At 42.6% G+C, this 16,984-nt stretch overlaps 1 protein-coding gene across 1 annotated transcript in view; it reads right to left on the minus strand.

Annotated features, from left to right (window-relative positions):
- The window catches only part of RSPO2 (R-spondin 2), a 158,897-nt gene that overhangs the window by 95,243 nt on the left and 46,670 nt on the right, over window positions 1–16,984 (minus strand). Inside the window, exon 3 of the mRNA XM_032800326.2 lies at window positions 1,160–1,348. Within this exon, the coding sequence (XP_032656217.1) occupies window positions 1,160–1,348 (189 nt within the window). The remainder of the gene's footprint in view (window positions 1–1,159; window positions 1,349–16,984) is intronic.

A 16,984-nucleotide genomic window follows, 5' to 3' on the forward strand; every position in this document is an offset into this window, starting at 1 on the left:
TCCTTCTCTGCTTGGCACTGATAATGCCTCTGCTGGAGTACTGTGACTAGTTCTATGTGCCACACTTTAAGAAAGATATGAACAAATTGGAGAGAGTCCAGAAGAGAGAAAAAAATGAGGAAAGGTTTAGAAAACCTGACTTGTGAGGAAAGATGTAAAAAAATTGGGCATGTTAAGTCTTAAGAAAGGAAGACTGTGGGAGGACCTGACAACCATCTTCAGATATTTTAAATGCTGTTATAAAAAAGATGGGGATCAATTTTTCTTTATGTCCACTGAAGGTAGGATAAAAAGTAATCAGCTTAATCTGTAGCAAGAGAGATTTACATTAGATATTAGGAAAAACTAACTATAAGAGTTAGGCATATGACAGGACTCCAAAGGAGGTTGAGGAGTCTATCACTGGAGGTTTAAGAACAAGTTAGACAAACACCTGTCAGGGATGATCTAGGTACACTTGGTCTTGCCTCAGCTCAGAGCTCTGGATGACATGACCTCTCAAGGTCCCTTCCAGTCATATGATTGGTCCATTAATAGGTATTAGACAGGATGGGTAAGGAATGGTGTCCCTAGCTGTCTATCAGAGGGTGGAGATGGATGGCAGGATAGAGATCTCTTGACCATTACCAGTTAGGTTCACTCCCTCTGGGGCAGCTGGCATTGGCCATTGTCGGTAGACAGGACAGTGGGCTGGATGGACCTTTGGTCTGACCCAGTATGACTGTTCTTATAGTCTTATGATTATATTATATCTGTTCTGCCCACCAGTCTACATGTACATATCTTAGGCTAGAAAGTACATGAGGCATTACTAAATTAATTCTTAGTCCTTTTTAATTTAATGTATTAAGAAGTTGCTCATTAAGATGAGAAATGTTTAGATCCACATTACCTCATTCTTTCTCTGTTCATCCCCCAACTAAGGGAACAAAAAGGTAATAATTCACTGGGCAACAGTGCAGTGATTGTGCTGAACGGTGTACATCTTGGTATGAGTTAACTGAGGATTCCTTTAGGAAAGAATGTTTATGATGATCTTGAGACATCTGTGAAAATATCATTGTTATATTTTGCAATACATCATCTTAAAAATTGAGTCACCCATGAATGAACTATGGTCTATCAATAAAACAGTCATAAAGATAGAACAGAAACTTACTTGAACATCTGTTCATATCTGGCGCTCGGAGTCCATAGTACCCTGATGGGCAGGAATGCAAGCATTCTCCATATTGCCTCATTCCTTCTCGTCGAAGAAAGAAAAACAATTTATGCTGGCATCTGATGCAACCGTTATCCTTTGAGCAAGACAAACAACCTTTGCAAATTGGATTTGGTCCATAGCTAGCTGCAAAATAAAACAATAAATTTTAATAGTTTTGGAAGTGGTTTTGCTGGAAAACACACACAAAAATGTTGTTTATCTAATGCATCAATACAAGTAGTTTGGGAAGGAAAAAACTTACAATAGGGTGTGCAGATTTTAACACATCTGCAGTGGAAAATGAAGTGTCTGTCTAAGTAATACTTATTGGAAATGCAATCTCCATTTTTTTTACATTAGTGTGTGATTCTATTTGATAAACTTACACACCAGATTAATGAAATGTATGATTTTACATGCAACTAGAGTCCAAGAGAAATCAAATTAGTCACAGTAGCACAAGTAAAATCCATGGACCACAATATAGCTTCAATCTGAGCATGCAAGCCCATGAGAGCAGCAGTGCACAGAAGAAGACCGGTATTCTGAAACAGACACACACAGAGTTCATCCTGCAGGACTTCTGCAGGTGCCATTTCCTCTAGAAATCTAGCTATAATGCCAATGAAATATTTTTAAAAGGACACAGATGCCAGTGTTCTGACATACATTTATATGACTCATGGAAATGTCCAGATTGAGGGCACGGAAGTCCTCCATCTAGACAACAGGTACAGTACAGACAATGGCAGTGCAAACTTCTCCACATATCTGTCTTGCTTGAAGAGACCAACTCTTGGGGTACAAAGGTAGCGCGGTTTCTGTAAAGTCACTTCTTGTTCTCTCTGATGAAAATCTCAACAATAGTTTAATTCATGGCCAGTTATGATGAAGCTTTTGAGTCATGAATATCTAAGAACATAATAATGGCCATACTGGGTCAGACCAAAAGTCCATCTAATCCAGTAGCCTCTCTTCTGACAGTGGCCAATGCCAGGTGCTTCAGAGGAAATGAACAATACAGGTAATCATCAAGTGATCCATCCCTGTCACCCATTCCCAACTTCTGGCAAACAGAGTGTAGGGACAGCATCTCTAACCACCCTGGTTAATAGGCATTGATGGACCTATCCTCCATGAACTTATCTAGTTCTTTTTTGAACTCTGTTACAGTCTTGGCCTTCAAAACATCTTCTGGCAAAGAGTTCCACAGGTTAACTGTGTATTCTGTGAAGCTGTACTTGCTTTTGTTTGTTTTACACCGGCTGCCTATTTATTTCATTTGGTGACCCCTAGTTTTTCTGTTATGAAAAGGAGTAAATAACACTTCCTTATTTACTTTCTCCACACAAGTCATGATTTTACAGACCTTTATTATATCCCCCCCTTTAGTCATGTCTTTTCCAAGCTGAAATGTCCCAGTCTTACTAATCTCTCCTCATATGGCAGCCATTCCGTACCCCTAATCATTTTTGTTACCCTTTTCTATACCTTTTCCAATTCCAATATATCTTTTTTGAGATGGGGCAACCAAATCTGCATGCAGCATTCAAGATGTTGGCATAGTATGCGTTTATATAGAGGCAATATATTATCTGTCATACAATCTATCCCTTTCCTAGTGATTCCCAACATTTTTTCACTTTTTTGACTGCCGCTGCACATTGCGTGAATATTTTCAGAGAACTATTCACCATGACTCACAGATCTCTTTCTTGAGTGGTAACAGCTAATTTAGACCCCATCGTTTTATATGCATAGTTGGGATTATGTTCTCCAATGTGCATCACTTTGCATTTATCAACATTGAATTTCATCTCCCATTTTATTGCCCAGTCACCCAGTTTTGTGAGGGCCTTTGTAACTCTTTGCTGTCTGCTTTGGATTTAACTATCTTGAGTAGTTTTGTATCATCTACAAATTTTGCCACCTCTCTATTTACACCTTTTTCCAGATCATTTATGAATATGTTGAATAGGACTGGTCCAGAAAAGACCCCAGGAAGACAGAGCTATTTACCTCTCTTCATTCTGAGAACTGATAATTTATTCCTACCCTTCATTTTCTGTCTTTTAGACAGTTACTGATCCATGAGAGGACCTTCCCTTTTATCCCATGACAGCTTACTTTGCATAAGAGCCTTTGATGAGGGACCTTGTCAAAGGCTTTCTGAAAATATAAGTACACTATATCCACTGGATCCCCCTTGTCCATATGCTTTTTGACCCCCTCAAGGAATTCTAGTAGATTGGTGATGCATGGTTTCCCTTTACAAAAATGATGTTAACTCTTCCCACAGAAATCATGTCCATCTATGTGTCTGATGATTCTGTTCTTTACTAGAGTTTCAACCATTTGCCTTGTACTGAAGTTAGGCTTACCAGCCTGTAATTGCCAGGACTGCCTCTGGAGTATTTTTTAAAAAATTAGCATCACATTAATCATCGGGTACAGAAGCTGATTTAAGTGATAGGTTACACACCACAGTCAGTAGTTCTGCAATTTCACATTTGAGTTCCTTCGTAACTCTTGGGTGAATACCATCTGGCCCTGGTAACTTATTACTGTTTATCAATTTGTTCTAAAACCTCCTCTAATGACATCTCAATCTGGGACAGTTTCTCAGATTTGTCCCCCTAAAAAGAATGACTAAAGTTGGGGAATCATCCCTCACAGACCAATGCAAAGAATTTGTTTAGTTTCTTTGCAATGGTCTTATCCCACTTGAGTTCTCCTTTACCATCTTGATCATCCATTGGCCCTACTTGTTATTTAGCAGACTTCCTGCTTCTGATGTACTTAAAAACATTTTCACTGTTTCTTTTTGAGTCTTTGGGTCACCGTTCTTCAAATTCTTTTTTTAGCCTTGCTAATTACTACTTAAAGGGGCTGAAACCAATTTATCTCCACATGGGGCAGCAAATAATGTTGAGTGTAACAATTCTAGGTCACTACCAACTTCTGTGTCTTTATCAGACTCATGTTCTTTTTTCTACAATAAAAATTATGATGCAATAAATCTAGCAACTCAGTTCCTGCCTGAATGCCAAAAGAAGTCATCACATGACCAAATGGATATCTACTTCCTCTTGTTCTCAGTCTCCACTCCTTACACATCTTAGAAGAAGCAATTCTGAAAAGCCTTTATTGCACCATTCCTACCTCCATGCCAGCTTTCATCACTCTGCCTCTCTCCAGCTGCACAAAAAACACCACCCTCTGTCAGAATTATTTCCCAGGCACTGATTCAACACAGCAGGTTAGCAGAGGAAGGATAGCTTTAGAGGCTTCTGAAATGAGAATGTCTTGAAAAGTCTGTTTTAAATATTAAATTGGCCACAGGACTTGACTGAAATTTGCCAGTTCAAACCTGGCTTACTGAAAACAAAGAGAAACATTATGCAAAAGAAGGAAAAGATTTTTGGGGTGTCAAAAGTTTTTCAGCACAGCAGACTATGATGGCAACTTGCCAGGAGCATGAGGGTTACATTAAATTGCCATATTTTTTTAAAATGAAAAATACCCACACCCAGCCATAATGTGCTTAGGTACTTTTATCCTACAAGAACGATTAATAGATATTGTTCAATGGCGGATTTCACCAACAGATGAAAAAAAACCCTACAGCCCTGGAACCAGTAGCCGATAAGCTTTACTCTCACCTTCCCACATCTGCACACCACATTCCTCCCTCACTGTCTTCTACCCTCCCTCATGTACTTCCAAATAGCACCAAAAAGAAGCACTCTACTCATATGTTGTGAAAGGGGGATGTGAAAGGGGGAATTAAGAGGCAATATAAAGGGGAAAGGTAGAATACTTGCCAGACCAAAAAAGAAAAATCCTTTAAGTAGGAGGATAGAGTCATATCCTTCCTATGCTCATGTCATATCTTTTCTTATCTTCCTAAATAATGCTGTATATATATTGCAGTGAAAAAGACGACTTCATAATCATTAATTTGTATATAATGGTCTCCTTTAATGCCCCCAAAAGATTCATACAGTATTGACTACCCCAAGAATTAAAAAATTCTGTGTCCTGGGCTACACTAACATGGGGGTTCGAACTAAGATACGCAACTTCAGCTACGCTATTCGCGTAGCTGAAGTCGAAGTATCCTAGTTTGACCTACCTGGCCATCCTCACAGCAGTGAGTTGACCACTCCGCATACTCCTCCTGCCAAAGTGGAGTACAGGCTTCGATTTGGGGGATCGATTTATCACGTGTAGACAAGACGCGATAAATTGATTCTCGACACATCGAACACTACCCACCGATCTGGCGGGTAATATAGACGTATCCTATGTGTCAGACCTCAAAAAAATCATGAGATATTATCTTTTAAATAGATATGTTTTTGTGGAAGTGTATTTGTTTTGAGGAAATGTTTCTCTGGTCCAGAATGGAATTTCTGATCAAAACCACAGAGTAGCCAATAGCCCAGTGGTTAGGGCATTTAGCCTGATACAGACGAGGGACTTGAACCCACCCTGCCGCTGGTTCTTTTTATTTGCCTTCTGGCTTTGGGGATTTAGGTTTTATTTTCAAGCTTTTCTAGACACTTATCTGAGTTAAAAACGTACCTTTAAAAAAAGAACAAGAAAAACAGATTCTCACATAATCACATGACTCCAGGAGCTGGGGTTTTAAGGAAAAATACAAAAAAATCACAAGCCTTGGCAACACTGATAAAGTTTCTTGCCCTAGTATTTGTGAAGGTTGCCTTCACTAATTGTTAAGGTTGGAAGAGAGCCATAGAGAGGTTCCATGTTCCCAGGTTAGTCACACTCCCCCCCACCCCACAGCTATGCTATATCCCACAAAGCCTATTGTCATCAGTTCCCTGGACCACTGTGTGGCAAGGAAAGTAATAGAGTGACTTTGAACTTCCTCCCATCCTCTGATAGTTCATGCAGCCACATTATTTCCTTTGCTGGGAAATCAACATGGCCCTTGTCCGCAAGGGAAGGAGCCTGCTCTGTTACCAACTGGCAGCCAAAAGAAAGAGGATAAAGAGGGAACCTAACTACAAAACACCAGCTCTTGAGAGCAGCCAGGGGAGAAGTGGAGGCAGAAAAAAAGAGACAGAGTAATGTGGAGCAGAGGGAGAGGGAAAGCTGATGACATGGTAGTTCCCAAATTCCCCAGTACATTTAGAGAACTGTCCCTTGACATTATATTTAGATTTGTCAAGTATACATGGACTCTGATGCAAGTGGCCAGGCTGCACTTCTAGTACAGCAGAGACAGCAGGTCTCCTTCCAGAGAAATATACCACACCCCAGACTCAGGCCTTAAATAAAAGTGATGCATACTGCTTGGAGGTGAACCAACAACTCATCTCATTGACCCAAAAATCCTAAAGGTGGGGAGAGAGCCTGTCCATAGGACTCCGCAGGCCATGTACTTTTTAGGGGATTATTGCACTTCTTGGGTGGTTATAAACACTTGGACATCAGCCTCATGCCTTTCCACATCACAGACATGCTATAATCACCGAGAAATGCACTGGCTGTCACAGCATATTTCTTAATTACACACACACAGGCGTGTGCACTAACAGCTCTATTCTGGCTGTTGTTATCTATGCTTATGTCTCTCCCCCCCACGTATATGCTGCATGCCGCAATGTAAGTTGGTTTGCAGCAACAAGCTGGGGCATAAATCCCATCAGAACAAAGTCTCAGGCATTTAAACAAATTTATTTTTGGCCAATTTAATATCTAGAGTATTTCCGCTTGCTGCTGTGCATAGATGCACCTCCAACATGCAGGTGAATAAACAGAGATTTATTTTTTCCCCTTTGATAGTGTGTTTACTTTGTCTTTTATTATAAGTTTTAACTTTTCCAAGCCCTGAAAACTGCAGGGATCCAAAAGAACAGCATTTCAACAAAAACACAGCTCCAAACCCAGATCCACCCAAACTGCTGAAGATAAAAACATTATCTGAAACATTAAAACTGAAAAGGTGAAGATCCATGACACTCAGATGAAAAAACAACATATGACATACAGAGCAATGTATGATACTTCACTCTCTCATTTAATTCTCTTATGAAGCAATGCCTAAAAGGATAGAAAAGAGCAAGGAACAGAAAAATAAACTGAAAGAAAGGACTTCATCCTCCCTCCTATTAGCTGCACTTATTCACATATGAAAGATTGAGGAAGATCTATTTTACAATTTATAAATCCCACACCTGGAATCTGAAATTACATACCTGTCTTTCTGTCTCTTTCTCTCTCTCTCTCACACACACACGCAGTTGTCAGCATTTTCTACAGAAATATTAGGTATCACTAAAATGATGAGCACATTCTTAACTATTGTGTGCTATCATATTTTTATTGCATAATAGATATGAACAGTTACTGGTATATAAAGGAAATATACAAAGACTTAACTAGTTTGTAAGCTCCTGTTAGCAGAGATTGTGCCTTATTCTGCAGTTGTACAGCACTGAGCACAGTTGTCAGAGATTCATAAATACCAAACTGTTAGTGGTCTATCATGAGATGCTAACAACATGCATGTGTAGTGTCAGTGGGTTTTTTAAATCATTATTAAAGTAAACTGAAAGGTACAGAGAATGGGAACATTTACTTGCTGCAATCCAAAGTGCAGAGAGTTGTATGTGTCTGCTGCAAGAGTTGATGTCATTACACACACAAGGCTCTGCACAGAAACCTTATTTTAATTATATGAGATGCCCCCTAAGGCACTCACTTGCTGCTGCCCTGGCTTCTCAGGAGCACCAGGAGTGCCAGGGCAGTGGTGAACAAGCACCTCAGGGAGCATTACATGGCAGCCAGGCTGTGCAGGCTCCTTTGGGAGAGAGGGAAAAGCGGATTGGGATGCAGCTTGGAACTGTGCCTTCCACCCTGCCGGGGGAGCCCACAACTGTGCAGAGACGGCCTGGCTGGGGGAACATGGCAGGCAGGGTTGCGGGGCAGCCAGCCATCACCCCGGCTCCCTCAGCACCGAGAGCCAGGAGCCCAGGTGGGCCAGTGGCTCCCACCAGCTTCTAATCTACCATCTCTGGCAAGAGGTGACAGTTTTCAAACTGTGGGTGCATCCTCCTAGGGGACCACGCTGCACAGTTTGTGTAAAACTACATGCTAAATGGAAGGCAGAAATCTGGGGGGTACATGACCACCCTGTGCCTCCCATGCATCACCTCTCATTTGGGGAGGCAATGTCCCCTCAAGACCCACCCACCCCAATCTCTGCCCATACTGGCAGCCCTGGGGTCCCCAGGTGAGCTGGCAGGAAGTCAGGCAGGTTTCCAAAGGAAGTTTGTCAAAACTGTGATATTCCCACACAGCCTTTCAGCAGATAAAAAAACATTTTGTGGAAACATTCACAATCAGCAAGTAAAGTTTTTTTTTTTAAATCCCCATACAAATTCAGTTTACAATAAAAATAAACCATTTTTAAAATAAAAGCTACACATGAGAGAGTGGATGGCTCAGTGGTTAAGGGTTCAAGTCCCTGCTCTGCCACAGAATTCCTCTGTGACCTTAGACAAATCTAATCTTTCTGTGCCTCAGGTCCCCAACTGTACAATGAGGATAACAGCACTGCCCCACTTCACAGGCATTTTGTGAGGCTAAATACATTAAAGATTGTGCAAAAGGATGTGCTCATGAGGTCCCTCCACCTGCAGAGAGGAGTGGATTTGAACCTAAAGCTTTCCAAAATGTAAATGGGTCTTTGATTGGGAATGAATAAGGCTCACTGTATAGGCTGTTGAAAGCGTACGCATGGAGGACGTGGGGCTCTGAAGAAAAATTTCTAGTGTGCTTTATAAACAATGTCCCTCCAAACTCATTGCCTGCAGGAGTGATGCAGGGGTCTCAAGGAGGGCAGAATTTGGATTTGCAGTGGGAAACTAGCTAACAATTCTGTTGATCTGTGAGCTATAACACAATCCAGCTATATATGTATATGAACATACATACACATAGATTTATTTTTGTTAAGGGGGCAAGGAAACAGGGAGACTGGGTGCTGAAAGGTCTATTGCGAGCAGATCCACCAGTCCTACTGCTCAAACAGCTTCCTCCCACCAGCAACCCTTCTGTAGTTCTCCAGACAGGAACAGCAGTCTGGCAGCGCAGAGAAGATTCATCAGCCCAGGATGACACAAGATGTCTCACAGAGAGGACATTAATGGGAGGAGCTAACATGAGATGAGGGCACCTCCCCCATACCTACTCTGTACCCCTGCTTCCCACTACTTAGCATCCTCCTGGAGTCATTAAACTCAGTCTTCAGCCTCTACAATTCCCATAACCATCTGATTTCTATCACCTTCCAACAGTCATTAACCCCAGACCACCTGATACAAAGCCTTCCTGGTGCACTAGGGCTATGTGCTGAGCCCAGTTGGCAAGTCAGGAAGGTATCAAACTAGAAGAGTGTTGGAGCTACCAAAAGTTATGATGAATTAGGAGAATAAGACTTATTGAACAAGGGCTTAGACAGGGATAAAGGTATGTATAAAAGCACAGATGTGCTGAATTGATAGTCAAAGATAAATAAAAAAAACCAAGAAGTAAAGATAAAACCGTCCACATTAACCAAAAACATCCATCTGTAGCTCTAGAACTTGGTACAGTGCAGATTCTGTGACCAATAAAAACCCACACCAAAATATCCACCTTACACAATACATTTGTCAATGTCCTGACTTTCAAGAGCACAGCACATATTTAAAGTAGTACATTTCCCAGTTTTGTTCGTGTTCTTCTAATTTCAAGGCTGTCAAGTGTGTTTTAGGTTTTGTTGTTGTTGATTTAATAGTTCTTGGATGCAGACTTGTATGCCAGGTGCTGGCTGGGAGCATATTTTTGACAGCCCACTCCCGATGGAAATGCTGACAGACTGCTAACTGCAGAGGCATTAGCACAGCAGCTCTCAAACTTTTCTACTGGTGACCCCTCTCACATAGCAAACCTCTGAGTGCAACTCCTGCCCCTTATAAATTATAAAACACTTTCAAATATATTTAACAACACTATAAATGCTGGAGGCAAAGTGGGTTTGGGGTGGAGGCTGACAACTTGCAACCCCCCCCACCCATAATAACCTCATGACCCCCAGTCTGAGAACCCCTGCATTAGCAGGTGCCACATCAAAATAAGTCTGGTTGAAAATGTAACTTGTGACCTCGAAAGTCATTTTACAAAACAGTTGTGTGCTATTTGGGGAAAATACTGATAATTTGAATGTGAAAAATAACCCAAGTTCCAAAATTCACAAATCTGCAAACTAACAAGCAGCATTTCCTTTGTTTTCTGCTATGGTCCTTCTTGAAAAGTTGCCTCAAAAAAGAAGGGGAAAACATGTCAGATTGCCACATACCTACAGAAAAAAGGTTGCATAATGCTTAACCATAGCTTCATCTCAGGCAGCGTAAAACCTATTGGTTTGGTTTTTTTAAAGACACTTTATTGAAAACGTATCTGAGAGAACAGGCAACAAAGTGCATGAAAAAGTTACTTTGACTGCTGGTGAATCTGCACATGATACTAGTTAGGTACAATTGAAGCAAGTTCATTGGATTACAACGCTGATACACAGAGAATAACTAGTCAGTTTATATGCTGGAAAGCCAACTGATTTTCATGGACCGTCTCACCAATAGAAGTCACGCTATTATAGAATCATAGGACTGGAAGGGACCTCGAGAGGTCATCTAGTCCAGTCATGGCATGAGTAAGTGTTTCCCAAACTTGGGACACCACTTGTATAGAGAAAGCCCCTGGTGGGCCAGGCCGGTTTGTTTACCTGCTGTGTCCGCAGGTCCGGCCAATTGCGAATCCCACCAGCCACAGTTCACTGCTCCAGGCCAACGGGAGCTGCTGGAAGCGGCGCAGGCCAAGAAACGTGCTCTTTTCCAAACTAAACAAATCCTACTTACTTCAGACTATTTCTCCAGTTTGTCCTGATCATTTTGAATTATAATCCTATCCTCCAAAGCACTTGCAACTCCTCCCAGCTTTGTATTTGTACTTGTGATCTATTATCCATACTTACTATCTATTTATTATCCACAATTACTATCTATTCAGGCTCCAGATTTATTAAGGGAATGATCTAAAACAGAAGGTTGAAAGTCCTGGCAGCTGAGAAAAGGAGCCTGGTTCAGGGAACACCAATTTTGCCAGTACCACTCACCTCCATTTTTCAACCTTCATGGAAAATAGCCCACCAACAGCTTTTTATCTAAAAGTTACTCTGAACCCCTGAATAATTGAGTACATACAGATATCCTTTCTATAGTTTTTTTTTAAAAATAAAAACACATTCTATAGAGCAGGGATAGATAACCTTTATCAGAATCTATATGATAGTTCAAAAACCGTATGGCATAAAATAGGGGTGCACAAACTTTTTGACCCAAGGGCCACATCTGGGTATGGAAATTGTATGGCAATCCATGAATGCTCATTAAATTGGGGTTGGGGTGCAGGGCAGGGGGGCAGAAATGAGGAGTTCAGGGTGCGGGAGTGGGCTCTGGGCTGGGCAGAGAGGGAGGTGTATGGGGAGAGTGAGGGCTCTGGCTGGGGGTGTGGGATCTGGGCTGGGGATGAGGGGTTGGGGTGTAGGAGGGTGCTCTGGACTGGGACTGAGGGGTTTGCAGAGCAGGAGGGGGATCAGGGCTGGGGCAGGGGCACCGGGGGTGGAGAGTGAGTGCTCTGCCTGGGGGTGCAGGCTCTGGGAATGAGTGGTTGGGGATGCAGGAGAGTGCTCTGAGCTGGGACTGAGGGGTTCTGAGGGAGCTCAGGGGGAATCAAGACTGAGCTCCTGGAAGCAGTGGCATGCCCCACTCCCGGCTCCTACACAGAGGCGTGGCCAGGCGGCTCCACTGCACGCTGCTCTATCTGCAGGCACCGTCCCTGCAGCTCCCATTGGCTGCAGCTCCCATTGGCTGCAGCGGGGGCAGCACTTGGGGCAGGGGCAGCATGTGGATTGGAGCCCCCTGGCTGCCCCTACGCATAGCAGCTGGATAGGGGACATGCTGCTGTTTCTGGGAGTCGCGCTGAATGGCCCTAGACCCTGCTCCCCAGCAGGAGTTCGAGGGACAAATTAAAACAGCTGGCAGGCCGGATGTGCCCTGCGGGCCGTAGTTTGCCCACCCCTGGCATAGGACAATTATAACTTTTCCATACATTAACTACCTGCCAGGGGAGAACCTTCTCATTTCCTCATCCTTTCAGAGATGTTCCTGGCCGGCTTCTGCATACAGAGACTATTGACTGGCTCCAACTACCTGCAGCAAGATTACATCCAGTAGCACAACCCTTCCCCCACAACAGTGACTTCCAATGTGCATAGAACCAAATCAACTTCAATGGGAGCAGAGTTAGGCCAACAGTAGGTGCTTTTGGCCTTCCCAGCCTTCACACTCAAAAACAAATATTGCTGCTTTGAAGTACAATACCATCTATACACGTGTCATTCCTTAGACCTAGTTTGCTTTTTAACTATATCTTTCAACTTGAATGCACTACTTACCTCTCATGATCAACAGCAGTAAAATGTAATTAAAGGATGTAACATCGTTGAGTCTCACAGTCAGAAGAAATTATAATTACCATTAGAAAAGTACTCTTGATCTAAAATAGCATGTTTTAGAAAACTAATTGAGCCGCTATTTGCAATTTACTTTACTCCAAGGTACAAGACTAAGGAACATGTATTTATCAACACATATAAGCTAAATGAGAACAAAAATAATTATTGTTCCCTTTTAAAAGTCATCTAAAGTCCCTATTTCCTAAAGGAAACGAGTCTTGCCAGCCTTAATTATAGTTTCCTCCAGCTGTAACACTCATAGGTCTTAAATCCTTTACTTAGTTTTATTGCCAGTAATTAGATGAAGTACATGGTGCCTTTCCAAAAGAAGAAAACTATTTAAAAAGTTAAGAATTTTGTCAAGAAGCATAGATACTTTACTTTCACTAAACACACACCTCACTTTGTTTCATATTAAAAAGTTTATTGAGTTAATTTCAGACCAAAATGTAAATATGGTGCTTGGATTTGTCCCAGATGAATAAACTTTAAACCATTATTTCTCATTTACAATGCCTTTCCCAAACACATTTGGCAATAAAATTGCAGCCAGATCCCTTATTATTAAAAAGCTTATGTGAGTAAGTGAGAATTTAGGCATGAAGGAAACAAAAATTATAGGAGTTAACCAAGTATTGAACTAGAATTGCAAGTTTATCTTGAGCCTTAAACATTTATTATTTTGCAAAAGTATATGAATTTTGAGTATGTGAACAAACATAACAAGAAAGCAAGGATAAAACATGATCTTTACTTTGTTCATTTATTTTGATCATTAGAACTCGCTCTGTAATTTCTGATAATACTTCTTGAGGTACTGTACTAGTCAATGATCTTTAGCATACATTTTTAGGAACACTGTAACTAGTGATTACCTCCACTTTTAAGTGGTGGAGAGCATGCCAGATTTTCTGTATAGATCATAAAGTACATGAATTAGTGAAGTTCTGTTCTGTAGAAAAATCAACTATCAAGGCACACTTCAGAATACGAAAATAGAAAAGGTACACGAAGAAACTTGGTGTTTGGCAAAGCAACATAGCAGCATGTGAACTGGGGAACTTTGCAGTGTTCTATTCCTTGTCGGTGTTACTTGTCATTTTTGAAGTTTAATGGATAATTTTTTAGCCTAATTTTTAACATCAGTTTAGAGTCTCATTAAGCTATGACTAATTGTTAAAATAAGTTTAAAATATACCTAATTAATTTGCTACTTTTAATGATTTAGATAGGTATTTAACAAACTCAGTGTGGTTGCAGGGCTGTATCTAGGGTCAGAATTTATCCTACTATTTTCAAAAAAATACATGAACTGTGAGAGCAGAGGATAGTACTGGACTATCAGGTTTCTTTGCCACAATTTCTGAAAACAGTGGGTCATGTTCTGCCCTTAGTTACCATCCTACAAGTCTACACTATCTCATGGCCAAGTTGGTGGCAGTTTTGACCCAAGCTCTTTTGAAGGATGGACTTCTTGTCCATAGATTGCTGGATGAGTGGTGCAGGAAATGTGGCTCAAATGACAAGAGGTATGATGTCTGACAGTGAGCTGGGTGCCATGTTTTTCTGGAATCATCCAACTATGGTATAGTCAAGCCAAGGTCTCCCTTTTCCTATCTGAGGTATAGTATATAGTATCTTAATTTAGATATTATACTTCAGTGGGGAGTTTCTGTGTTCTCATGCTAGATCAGGAATCAGCAATCTCTGGCACACGGCTCGCTGGGATAAGTACCCTGGCAGGCTGGGCCAGTTTGTTTACCTGCTGCATCTGCAGGTTCGGCCGATCGTGGGTCCCACTGGCTGTGGTTTGCCGCTCCAGGCCAATGGGGGTGGCAGGAAGCCACGGCCAGCACATCCCTCGGCCTGCACTGCTTCTCACAACCCCCATTGGCCTGGAGCGATGAATCGCAGCCAGTGAGAGCCGCGATTGGCCGAACCTGCGGATGTGGCAGGTAAACAAACTGGCCCAGCCCTCCAAGGTGCTTACCCTGGCGAGCCACGTGCCAGAGACTGCCGACCCCGATCTAGCAATGGAACACAGGAGCTCCCCACTGAAGTTATAGGAAGGTCTTACACTACTTTTAGACATAGCAGCAGGGAAGTGACCTGAGCCGCTTGAAGATGCTTACACCACCTGTTCAGCTCGAAGGTGGAGTACAGTGGAGAAGTAGGCCAGCTCCAACTTACATTACAGACTTGTGCGAGGCTAGTGCTGGCTGAAGAGATACACTGGAGAAGAACCAACATGTGTGCCATGTTCAGGGCAACTGCACCTGTTTTTTCCCCCTTATGGTCCAGCAAGGGCCTCCAGTCTAGACTCCGGGCTCCTCAGCCATCACCCCTCTTGGGGAGAAAATCTCACTCTCTCTCTCGCGATAGGGGTTATTCCAGGTGGCATTGTTCCCTGCCTATGTTGTGAAAGCCCCAACCAGTCAGACTGGCTAAGCAGGCCTTGCTTTTCCTTCTCCTCAGAGGCTATAAATGGCGTAATTGCCCACAGTTATAAAGTATCACACAGCTCTTCCTAAGCAAGCATGTTTATTCTTAAAGTAAAAGCATTACATCAAAATCAGATTAAAACAATAAAAGAACCTATATGCCTGCTAATAAGCTACAAGTTCAGTGTTGTCTGGCTCATTGTTTTAAAACTCCTCTGAAGCTCATAATATTGCCCAGGGTTTACATTAGTTCTTCCCTCTTTGCATTTTTAATACAATGAAACCCCAAGATAGTTAAACTTAATTCAGTTTGGTTCAGCATAATTGGTTCAATAAGGTTTGTCCAGGATAATGCAGGAAAATGCCATATCTGCCAAAGTGTGCGCATGGGGATTCAGAATACGTTGGCAGGGAGAAGAGGATCTGACAGGTTTGTATAGGGGAAAATCAAGGAAGAGAAGAGGGTGAAAAAGGAAACTGAAGAACTTGCATGTTTGCTTGCAACCTGACCAGCTGCACACTCATCCACTCCCTTGTCAGAGACAACTGATAAGAAACTGTAAAGCAACCTGAACCCAGGTAGGGATATATCTGTTTAAAGTTCTGAAGAAATACGTTTGCTTGCTAAATAAAATAGGTGTACTCAAAAATTCAAATCTAATTTAAGCTTCTGTATTGCTACACTTGCATTTTGTACCAGTGGAACTCTTCATGCTGTACACTAAGAAAAATATGATCATTTTTATAGCCTTGTACCATGACTGATTTCTGATTGGCAGCGAAATCTTACTTTTGTGATACAGCATGGCCAGAGGACAGCATAAGAATGTTAGCAGGGGGCCTTATTCCCTGCCAAGGGAGGAAGGTTTGCTTTAGATTAACTAGAACAGCTGTGGCCAATTAGAGCACCTGACTCCACTTAGAGCACCTGACTCCAATTAGAGCACCTGACTCCAGTTAGAGCACCTGACTCCAGTCATGGGATATAAACCCCTGCTTCAGTCAGACAGGGGGTGGTAGTTGAAGGAGAAAGGTTGGATTGGAGCAGAGTGCAGATTGCAGAAGAGAAGAGTTTGTCCAGAGAGAAATAGAAGGTTTGGAGGAGTGCTGCGGTGGATTGGGAAGCCCAACAGAAACCCTAGGTAAGGGGCACCAGGCTTGTATAGAAGAGAGGCGAGAAGCCCTTCACAAGCTGACGGGTATGAGAGGGAAGTAACCCAGGGGAAGAAACCGCTAGTCAAGTGGTTCACCACAACCCCAGGGCCCCTGGGTTGGGACCTGGAGTAGAGGGCGGGCCCAGGTCCCTCCCTCTCCACTCCCCTCCTCCAAGGACACTAGGGGAGTGATTAAGAACTGGTTCAGAGGCAAGCAATGGCGCCCTGAACCTACCCCAGAGAAGAGAAAGCGCGAGACCCAGCAGAACAGTACCGGCAATTTGCCACACTTTGTTCTGAGAATTAACATTTCTTCTATGACTCTTCTCCACCAGTGACCCCCAACCTTCCTTTATTTCTAACATCACAATGTTGTTTTCAGAGCAGCATTCTGTTTCACTTTTTATTCTGCACTGTGCAGCGGCGGCTCCAGTCACCAGCGCTCCAAGCATGTGCCTGGGGCAGCAAGCCGCAGGGGGCACACTGCCAGTCCCTGTGAGGGTGGCAGTCAGGCTGCCTTTGGCGGCTTGCCTCCGGAGGTCCGCCGGTCCCGCAGATTCGGCAGCAATTCGGTGGCAGGTACCCCGAAGCCGTG

This window comes from Chelonoidis abingdonii, chromosome 2, assembly GCF_003597395.2.
Source record: "Chelonoidis abingdonii isolate Lonesome George chromosome 2, CheloAbing_2.0, whole genome shotgun sequence".
NCBI classification, from domain to species: domain Eukaryota; kingdom Metazoa; phylum Chordata; order Testudines; family Testudinidae; genus Chelonoidis; species Chelonoidis abingdonii.